Raw genomic sequence first — 10,937 nt, 5'->3', positions numbered from 1 at the left:
GGTATAGTTTTTAAATAAAAAGGCTTTATCAGAAAGCTAAATTCAAATGTTTAATGACAAGTTATCATTGTAAGAGATTTTAATCAATGTAATACAATCTGAAGCACATTCAGGCTGTCACCCATGTAATGTTTTTACTGCATCTGAGCTGTGTAAACAGATTGCTCTCCCAGCTGAATTCCAAATGTTCACCATCACCATTTTTCTCCCATCTCTCCTTTCCTTCCCTACACTGCTTCTGCTCCTTGCTTTACTGCCCTAAACACCCCCTAACCCATTGTTTTCCAAATAAGTTGATCCAAAATTGTGCTTTTAAAGTTTTTAAACTACCCTAGCTCATTATAGTTTTGACAAGAAACTACTTTTTTTAAAAAATATTTTTTTCCAGGTTTGTTATACAGTTCTGCCCCATATATTTATGCGGTAGTCTGGTAATTACTTTTCAATACCACCATTCACCTTCTCAGTAGTTGATTGCTTAGAGAGGATCTGGACAGATGTTTTATGACCATATGAGAAGGTTGTATCTAGTTATTCTTTGATGCTCAGTTTGGTCATTTAAGAGTTACTCTAATAGAATTATTTATATCTTTACATTCTTATTATTTTATAAAACAGCTATGTTGAGGACACAGTGTTATCAATACATATTATTTTATGAATTACTGACTTTTTTTCAAAGACACGATACAGGTGTTGCAGAAGAGACAGTGGGTATGATGAACAGATTTCTAGACTTTTTGAGAAAGTCCAGACAATAGCAGATTGCAGATGTTTCTTCTAAACATCAGGAGAAAAGCAGTTGTCTGATGTTCTAATATGAGCACTACTGTACAGATTTGCAGCTGTCTAATGTTCCTAGGCACAAAAGTTTTCAAATTAGGGCTCACTTCATCAAAGCTGGAGTATTCCAAACATAACTAAACAAATTACTGCTTGGAGCACACAATACCAATCCAAAGGAAGAATACATGTTATTTCAATTTTTGGTGATGACAGGTTGGTTAATATACCCATGCGACTGTAGCCTCAAACCCAGACTTATATAAGCAACCTTTTGACATGTGACTGTACCAGCTGAGCTCAATAATCACAGACTATTTCTGGGGACTTCTGGGTGGAGCTGCATTTAACACTTTCTGCTGGTGATATGAATTAGGGTTCTTGTTTGCTTTATAAGCCATCAGATGACTCCAGGTGTGCTAACTGCGTGGGTGTGAGGGGAGAGCAAAGATCATGCAGAAGCATCTGCCTATTTGCTGGCTTTTGGTTTAACTGAAGCTTTAATTCCTTTTGTATTAGTCATAAGTCATGATATTTACAAAATACATAGATAATCCCATTTTGACAAAAGATCACTGGGCTGTGGGAAAAAGAAACTACCTCGTTCAGTAGTCAAACTTGCTTTGGACTTCCAGGAGCTGCAGCTCTTTAATATGAAAACTTGACAAGTGAAAAATAATTTAAATGTTTATTTTAATTTAGGAAAACCTTTACTTTTGAATACAAGAATGAAGATTGATTACACGATTCCTAAATTTACTTCAGCTCAGGTTGTGTTATCATCTTGTGATTGGGGTAGAGGGAAGCAGGGAAGAGGTTGCAAAGAGTACTAGGAGCCCCCCCCCCTCACTCTTGCTCATCTACAGAAACACGAAAGCCAGGGCTGTTCTTTCCCCACTCCCAAAGAGAAGATTTCTGTGAGAAAAAAGCATAAAGATGGGAAAACAGCTCCAACCTCCATTCCTGACAGTCGTCAAGCTGTAAATTTACAGGGGTGCTCCTTTTGCAAAGCCAGCAGCTCCGGTGTGTGTAAGACAGACTTATGCAGCAATTCCACACACAAACTATTAACAGTGAAAGTATCAGAGCAGTGACTTTTGTGCAATCTGGATATGGGAATACATGTGCACAAAAAATTCTTCTCAAACATCCCTCCCAGGGAAGGTCAGAGGCCTCCCAAGCTGCATTTCTGCAAAAGACTGGAGGGGTTGCCTTAAAAGTTCTGTGCTGGTGCCAAGATTTCAAGCAGCTAATTTGGGTGATGCTGTGTGATGATGGAGCCTGTGAAGCACCTTGTAAACAGAAATTTTTTCCACAGTCTCTGATTTCTTTATGATACAGCATTTTGAAGACAAGTAATGTTTTCATACACTACTCCAGCTCAGAGCAGGAAAAGGAGTTTGTTGCTGGTTTGTTTTTTTTTTTTTTATTTTTCTCCTTTTCCCTCTATCAGTAAGAGAAAAATATAACTCTAATGAGATCAATGTTTGTTCTGGAGCTCGTCTATCTCTGCCCATAATGGTTGTATTTTTGAAGAAGAGCTCCTCAAGGAAGCAGTGAATTCAGCACTCTCTCCCAAACCCTCTGGAAGCTGGAGAAGTCAGCAGTACACATCCATCTGTGGTCACAACCTCAGAAGACTCATGTGATACCAATATTGTTGTTGACCACTTCTTTCCAACCCAGATGCACAATGGGTTATTTTCAGTAAGTAGTGGCATTTCACAGACTTAAAATCATAATTTTTTTTTGGTCATTTAGCTTCATTCATCTCTCTCTATTCTTACAAGCCTGACATTGCAACAGTCAAATACTCATTTTTCTATTAAATAGAAGGTCTACAAGTAATGAATTTCGGTTTGTTGGTGCTGTACTATAATTTCACAGTGCTAAGTATAGACCAGTGCCTGACTCCTCAGCATTTTTCCGGAGCTTCTGTGTTATTTTAACACCATACACTCATTACCCCTGGTAGGATGTGAGGTTGCAGTCCAAACCTGACCTTCCCTGCAAATTGCTAGTTTATTGCTCACAGCCTCTTGTCAGAGATTTCTCTGTGAAGCATATCACTGCCAGTGCAAGGAACATCCACAGTCACCTGCTTGTTCTTCTAGCAAACCTGCATCTGGACTAATGATTTTAAAAACCATCATTGAGAGTTTTCCAAGAGAGCATCTTCAAGTCTTGGGCAGATCTTGCATGGTGTGTCACTAAACCTTACTCTTGCAGCTGGTGGAAAAAATGTCACTAGTAGGGTGACTGGTGTGGAGGTTGTACAGGTTGTTCTTATCCTCTTTGAGAGAAAAGAGGAATACCATAGCATTTCTGGCTTCAGACTCTACTGCTAGGCTGTTGCCTTAGTGTCAAGCAGACAGGGTTTGTTGATTCGCCTTGTTGGTTTGATGGGTTTTTTTAATAAATTATTTCCCCATCACTACTCCAGAAGCAGCATGGTTCTGAGGTGCCGCTGTCCCCCACTTGTTCTCATCCAAGATGATGTCCATGCACCAGCTCAGACTAGTCCCAGTCTTGTGCCATCCTGTTAAATCTTCCTCATCCCCTTGCCCACAGCATCTTTCACAAACACCCAAGGTACCTTGACACCCATTGAAAACAAATCAGTAATATTAGTCCCATAATGACTAATAGTCATTAAGCACTACTCAGCACAGTGGGAAGTATCCTGTAATGCACACCTGTGGAAAATTTTACAACCCTGCACTAGTAGAAAAAAACCCAAAATAACAAGCAATTCTTAAAAAGAGCTTGTGTTAGAGGCTGGGTTAAACAATGCAAAATTTGCATTCTCCTTTCTCATTTTGATTTACAAACCCCATGGGTTTTTTAAGGCTCAGGAATTTTTCATCAGTCAAATGGTTTCCTGATAAAGCATTTGATAATGTTGTACTTTTTGCCTTCTTTAAATTATTTTCGTCTGATTTTGTTAAGGACCATATCAAAAGATCCTCTGTCTACATGGCAAAGTCTAACAAGGAAAGACAGAGGGCCAAGCTAAGAAACCTCCTCCTTTCTGCCTTTAGAAACAAACTGAAGGCCAACCCAAATTTCTATCTCAGAAAAATCCCCCAAAAAACCCAACCAAAAAAGGTTTTGTTGCCAGATGAAAATATTCAAAGTGTCCTTGGCATCAAAGAGCAGCAAGTCAGATTAGCATAAGATTTTACTTACATCTTCCATACCTGCCACAGTATTTTGTACACACTTTTCAAAAAATATCAGTCTTGAAGAGTCATGTCCTTGCATTCCTTTGGGGATCAGGGTTGCTGCATACAAGCAGACAACACAGCTTGGGGTAGAGTTCTTGCTACAAACATCTCAACAAAATAGCACAGGACTGTTGCAGACATGACTTTGGTGCAGAGGAATCATGCTGAAAATCACAAATGAACAAACTCGCATTGAGAACAGCTCATGTTTCACCAACACCTTCCTGACAGAACAGTAGAGATGAGGAGGCATAAAAGTAATTAAGAAACAAAAGTAATTAAAATACAACACCCTCTGACTTTTTGCAACCTTAAGGACGTTGTTCAGGCAAATATGTTTTACTGAAATTTTGAATATCATTTAATAAAATATTTGACTTGCTAAGTTTTTGAGACTAGCATATATTTTGTCTTATAACAACTCATGCATAGCCAAGCTGAATTATGCCTGCATATCTCAACTTCTTCATATTACTATGATGCCAATGCTTTTGTCTTCTTAATCCTTGCTCCAGTCCTCCTTATATTTTTACTCCAACTGCAGCCCTCCCAGAAAACAAGAAAATAACAGGCAAGTCAATAAAAGTTCAGGGAACTGGCCACTTCCCTAGAGTCATAGCCAAAAGGACTCCACCAGACTATTGAATTCTCAGGCATCAAATGAAACACAACATGCAGGGAAGCTTCTGTTTTTTCCCTCCCTGTGAAACAACGACAGCAAAAATGGGTTTTCTGGCTGTAAAGAAGGCCAGCTTCAGAAGGCTATTCATGGAAGACAAATTTCCAAAGTTTGAGTCATCTGTACAGGGTAATAGTCAGACACCATTTAATGCCCAGAACAATGTTGCATAGTGTTATTCAGTACAACCCTCTGCAGTCATGTCCAGTTTCTCAGACCTACAGTTGTTGTATTTGTTTCTGCCCTTCTCTATAGCATAAGATATAGAAAGATCCTTTTCTGTCTCCCCTACCTCATCCTTTCCCCTCAAATATTTTTCTTGCTTTCATTTAGTCTTGTGGCCTTTATGTAATATTTCTGGGTTTTCAAAACTCTTCTAGTGTGCATGGTTTACAATGTATCCCTTTAGCCCTTTTTTTGTAGAGCTGTGTTTGCAAATGGATGAATCATAAATCTCATATTTCTTTTTTTTTTTTTTTTGAGAAATAATTTCTACTGAAATTTGGAGGAGTTGCAGTTTAGGTAGAGAGTTTAAGGATATCTTAAGTCTGGGTGCAAAGTTAAATTTGAGGTCAAACTTCCACAGTCCTGGCAAGGTTCAGATGTAAATTGGGGACTGGGGACAGGCAGAGGAGATGACAGAAGGGTTGACTTCCAAGGAAATGTTTGGCTTACTGGGCATGTGCCTGTTTTCAAGTGCAGTTCCATCATGGAATTAGAACTGTAGGTATTAAATAAAAAAAATGCTCTCTCCAGTATCTGTTAGAATAAATAATCTGAAATTTCTACTTTACTGAGAAGAGCTACACTGAGATAAAACCACTAATTGGTTGAGAAGTTCACTGAAGTTTCCAAATTGATGATGTCAGATTGCTTCATCACTGAATGCCTTTGACACTGATTGAATAAAATGTTTGTTCCCAGCCTAGAACTACTGACTTGCACAGCAATCATGTAGCCAACCTAAGTGGCCTTATTTTCAGAAAGAAAGGCATCACAATGGGGTAGGCAGAGCCTTAAAGCACAGCTGATTCTGCCCATATGGGTTGCCACGCAAAGGCTGGAACAAAGGGAAAAGCTGCCAATAGGAAAGCCAAGACCAGGATAAATTGTGGAGAGATGCTTTTAAAAAAAATTGCCTCCCGTTTGGGTGACTTGACATAGGGAACGTAGGGAAGATACTGAAGGAGGCAAGTCCCAGTCCTGGAAGGGAATTCGGTTTCACCACTCCCAGGATGGTGAAGCCTGAGAGGTGGATTAGAGCACCAGTTGCCTTCACTCTCTGGTTTGTGCACCTCCCACATTCTGTTAGTGAATCAGATATAACCTCCCTTGCAAACAACAGTGGTTGCTTCTCCTGTTAAGTTTCTGCTGGAACAAACTCGCAGTGGTGCTTCACAGAGGCAGTTTCAAAGAGACGGGGACACTACAGGGTTAAGCAGAATGACTCAGCAACAGCTGACAGGGTCTCAGTCCCATCTGCCCCAAATGAAGGTTATGGAAATCCTATTGAAACAGCCCATCTTTCCCAATAGCTGCTCGTTTAGTTTAGCAGAATGAGCAACCAAGCAAATATCTTACACATCTTACAGAATAATACTGATATTTTACCTGAATAAATCCCAAATAGCATACAATCTACTCCCCTCAGTTTATACAGCACTTAAAGCAAATTTGTGTATTTCAAAATCTATTTCATATTCCAAATATTTTTACCAAAATCCATACTCCTTAAAACAGATTAGAAGGTGATTTCTACCCTTCATTGAAACATCCAGATACCAAAACCATGAAAGAAACTTCCACAAAATGCATAACAAAGATTCTTCACTCATCTCAAGGCACCATAGACTTTAAAAAGAACCAGTCCAACACTCATCTGCAAAGCAACTATTGAGAGATAGCCAAGTGTCTCTTTCCAGTAAGCCAGCTGTATTTTCTCACTGTAATTTGAAATTCTTCAGGTGTTCAAACACCTGATTCTATTTCTATTTGTAACAGATCAGCTTAAATAACTACCACATCCCGCTTCAGCTCATGATGGGTGACCAGGTTGCAGAAAAGCCCTTTCCCCAGCTCTAGAAACTCAGGCATCAGAGAGATATGCTTCTATTCCTCTGGCATCAGATGGTACTTAAGAGTATTTCATCCTTAAATAAAAAACCTGCTTTTACCTTAAGACTTGAAAATTAGCGATGCCCTGTGCTTTTGCCTGGCAACTCAGGCGCCAGATTGCCTTTTTCCAGGGACGTCACTGTGGGGCTACAGTAGAAGGATAGTGGCTCACTGCTGCAGAGACAGCTCCTCTTCCCTCAGAGCTTCAAGGCTTGAAGGAGCAAGATTCAGGATGGGAACAGTTCCAGGCGTGGAGAAAAGCATACAGCAATTGGCAGGACTTTATTATATGGACCTTGCAGTTATCATATGGACTTTACTGTTATTATGTGGTTTCATTGTATTCACACTACACAGTGCACAGCCTGGACATGCCCAGGCTTGCCATGAGTTTGCCTGCTCCCTGCTTCCCCCGCTCCTCCCCCTTTTGCCCATGTCCCTATCCTGGTTTGTCCCCCTGCTTGTCTGTCTCATGCTCCACCCCATGTTCTGGCCCTTTCCCCTCTCGAGCTGACAAGAGACAGTGTGCACGCGTGAATAGGGAATTCGACTTGCACCCTTCCTCATGTCCCATCCCCTCTTTGGACCGTGGCAAAGGCTTGCAGTTTCCTGCTTGGGAATCTACAAACTAGTTTGTAAACTAACAAAAACAATACAAATTGGGGCAAATGGTCTACTTTCATTCTCTGTTTAAAGTTTTTTTTATTATTATTTTAAAGAAAGACTAGTTGAAGACAGCGAAACTGCGGCTGACACAGAATAAGCCTCAACAATTTTTTGTCATCTTACAAAGACAGTTTAAATCTACTTTTTAATATGCATTTCTAATCCCCCAAACTTCTTCACCCTAATTCTCCTGACAACACAGTGACTAGTCTCCAAGACTATATTTATTCTTTATCTGGTCGAAGAAAAGCTGTTGGGGAATGGCATATCAGACAGCAAGGCATCTATTTCAGTAACACTGTACCAGAGATCTTGAAGAGCACAAGATACGAAGGCCAAATTCTTCTCTTGTGCTAGGCTCTGGGGACCCCATTTTGGGGCTTCAGTTTTCTCTGCAGCAAGAATATCTGGGTGTATGAGAAGGGAGAAAGGGTGGGTGGGAAGTGAGCAAACAGTGCCGATGGCAGGGAATATATTTCTCCACTCTCCCCACAAGTTGCTGGTTGCTGTTCTCCTTTTGAGGAGAAAAGATCCTGTCTTTGTCCCTACTTACCTCCTTCAGATAAAGGTCCATCCAGAGAACAGGGCTTGAGAGCAGCTGAATCTCCTGCTGAGGAATTCAGTGTGGATCTTGAACACAGCTGAGTCCTTCCTCCTAAGCTGCAAACTTGGCAGATACAGTAAACTCCAGCATCTTTTCTGAGTAAAGGTGGAAAGGTAGATTATAATTTGTACTGCCTGGATTATGCAGTTTGCCTACTCCTTCCCACCTCTTATTACCTCTTTAGACTTCAATCTTTACTGCCAAAGACCATATGTTTCTGCATAAACATTAAACAAAGGAAAAACACAATTATAACTCAGTCCAGGATGAATCCTGAAGTACTTGGTGGAAAGGGAGGGAGTGAACAATCCTGTTACCAATTTCTAACTTCTTTTTTAATTTTTTTTTTTATTTTTACTTTTCCCCCACAATTTTTGCAAAACATATTTCAAAATGTGAAAGTAAAAAAAAAGTAAAAAAAAAAAAAAGGCTTCAAACTGATTAATTTTCTTGTGCTAACAAGCATTTTAATCTAGGTTATTTTTGTCTTAAATCAGAAAAATATATTTTATCAGCAGTAGAAAAGAAGTGTTGTGTTCATGGAAAGAGATACGTCTACAAAAGAGCAGACACTTATAGTGAATATTCCTTTAGAATATTCTTGCAAATATAGAATCATAGAATAGTTTGGGCTGGAATGGACCTTCAAAAGTCACCTAGTCCAATCTCTGCAATGTGCAGAGACATCTTCAACTAGATCAGGTTATTCAGAGCCCCATCCAGCCTGGTCTTGAATGTTTCCAGGGCTAGGGCGTTCACCACCTCTCTGGGAAACCTATGCCAGTGTTCCACCACCCTTATTGTAAACACTTTCTAGTCTAAACCTACCCTCTTTCAGTTCAAAGCCATTCTGCTGCTGCCTAAAGAAAATTCAGGGAGAAAAAAACTGAGACAATTTAGTTTTGAAGGTGAGATAAGGAAAGGGTTTAATTTGTGCCTAGGCATGGGTTACAAGACGTGAGCCCCTGCTCTGTTACAGATGTTACAATTTATAATACTGCCTGTCCGATCAGAGATCTTTCCACCCCCTTGCTTTTGCCCTGGACCACCCTCAGTCACACCCCTTGGGAATTGAGGTTGAGGTCTCAGAGACCCTCTCTTCATCAATTTTGATCTTCTTCAGAGCACAAAGGGGACTAGTTCACCCAGTTTTTGACTGTACTCAGGCCAGGATTAGATGTCCTCAAACAGAAGAGGCCTATCTTAAAGAGAGACTAAACATTTCTACTGGAATTCAGGTGTTATTGATATGGGGAGTTGGGGTAAAAGGGTTGGAGAATGTGTGTAGCTTCTATGCTAAGAGTAAGGGAATAAGTGCTGCTGCTTCTAAATCTACTTCTACTATATAACTACTTATAAAGCTTATAAAAATTAGAAAAATAAAAAAAACAGATGGACCTTAAGGCATCACTGCCTTGACCTATCACTACACCCCTTGTAAAAAGTCCCCCTCCAGTTCTCTTGGAGAACCCCTTTAGGCACTGGAAGGCTGCGATGACTGTCCCTGGAGCATTCTCTTCTCTAGGCTGAACAACCCCAACTCTCTCAGACTTTGTCTGTAAGAGAGGTGCTCCAGCCCTCTGATCATTTTTGTGGCCTTCCTCTGTACCCACACCATATCAACAAGCGTGATGCATTTCCTTATCCTGACTACCTTTCAGGTATTTGAAATAGTCTGTGATATTTGGAATAGGAGAGCAAACCAAATCACTGCAGCTGTGTTCAAGCCTAGACATTTGATATAGCCATATGGGGGAAAAGTGGAGAATGAGTTGTATAAATAGCAAGTTACATCATCATTTGTTGCTTTCCAGCCTGCCTTTCAAAGATCAACATTTTGTTGCTTTTTCTGGTTATTTCTATGTTTGTGTAATTCTTTACTATTACGCAAATATGACTCCCCTTATCATTGAAGGATATCATATATCAGGAAATATAAAGAACTAAATAAATGCTTTGTTACTTGCATTTTTAAGCTACAGAAACCTCTGCAGTGTCAGGGACACCATCAGAAACACATACAAGGACAAAGATGTCTGGAAGCTGATGGCTTTCAGATATTTATTCTTGCAATTCTTATGTTGCAATATCATTTAGAATGGCTCTGCAGGTGGGGACCTCATCAGAGGATAATTACTCCTCACTCCACAATGGCTTTGGGTGAGAGATCTGGACTTGCAATCTGAAAAGGAAAGCTGCATGGTACCCACTTAAGCACCACTTTTCACCATGGGTATCATAAGAAACAGAAAGTCATCAACTGTTGATATCCAGCAGGAAGGAGATCTCTGTGCATTCCTCTCTCACTGATGTTCCCAAAAGAATCAAATAGGTTCATACAGAACTCAACAAAAGCAAAGCAAGTAATCTCTTCCAAATGTGATACTCAACAACACAGTCCTTGAAACAACCCAATACAGTGATCAACTATAAGGGTATTGGTTCTTTCCAACTTCACTAACAGATTATGTCATTCTCTCCCTCCCTCCACCTTTAGACCCCTTGCTCCCCAATGTTAACATTTTTTTCATGGTTTCAAACTACTTTTGATGTCAAAAATCTAGTCCATACCTCTGACATCAAACATATTTGCTGACTATACACACAGTGGGTGACATAAGAAGACTGTTAGGTATGAAGTTAGCTTGGGGATATTGCATACCCTGCCGATTATCAAGAACAATTTCCAAGGGGGGAAGTGCAGGGGGAGAAAAAAAAAAAAAAGCTTTAAAAAGCTGTCTGCCCCTCTGATTTTCAGCTCTTTGAAAAAGTAAGAAAGAACAGAAAAGCACCCCTGGTGTGTGGTTAAGATAACTACAAAGGAACTATTCTTAGCAGGTTCCTTCAGTAAAATGAAGGGTGC

The 10,937-nt window shown here is 40.0% G+C and overlaps 1 protein-coding gene across 3 annotated transcripts in view; it reads right to left on the bottom strand.

The window, feature by feature from the left end:
* Positions 1-8,013: 8,013 nt before the first annotated feature.
* Positions 8,014-10,937, bottom strand: part of STX7 (syntaxin 7) — a 36,471-nt gene continuing 33,547 nt past the window's right edge. For all 3 annotated transcript variants that reach the window (XM_064649459.1, XM_064649461.1, XM_064649460.1), the window contains exon 10: positions 8,014-8,169. In XM_064649459.1, the coding sequence (XP_064505529.1) occupies positions 8,029-8,169 (141 nt within the window). In that variant the 3' untranslated portion in view covers positions 8,014-8,028. The remainder of the gene's footprint in view (positions 8,170-10,937) is intronic.

Source organism: Pseudopipra pipra, chromosome 3 (genome assembly GCF_036250125.1).
Source record: "Pseudopipra pipra isolate bDixPip1 chromosome 3, bDixPip1.hap1, whole genome shotgun sequence".
In the NCBI taxonomy this organism is placed as follows: Eukaryota; Metazoa; Chordata; class Aves; order Passeriformes; family Pipridae; genus Pseudopipra; species Pseudopipra pipra.
The sequence above is the reverse complement of the archived record's forward strand: the minus strand, read 5'-3'. Positions and strand labels throughout refer to the sequence as shown.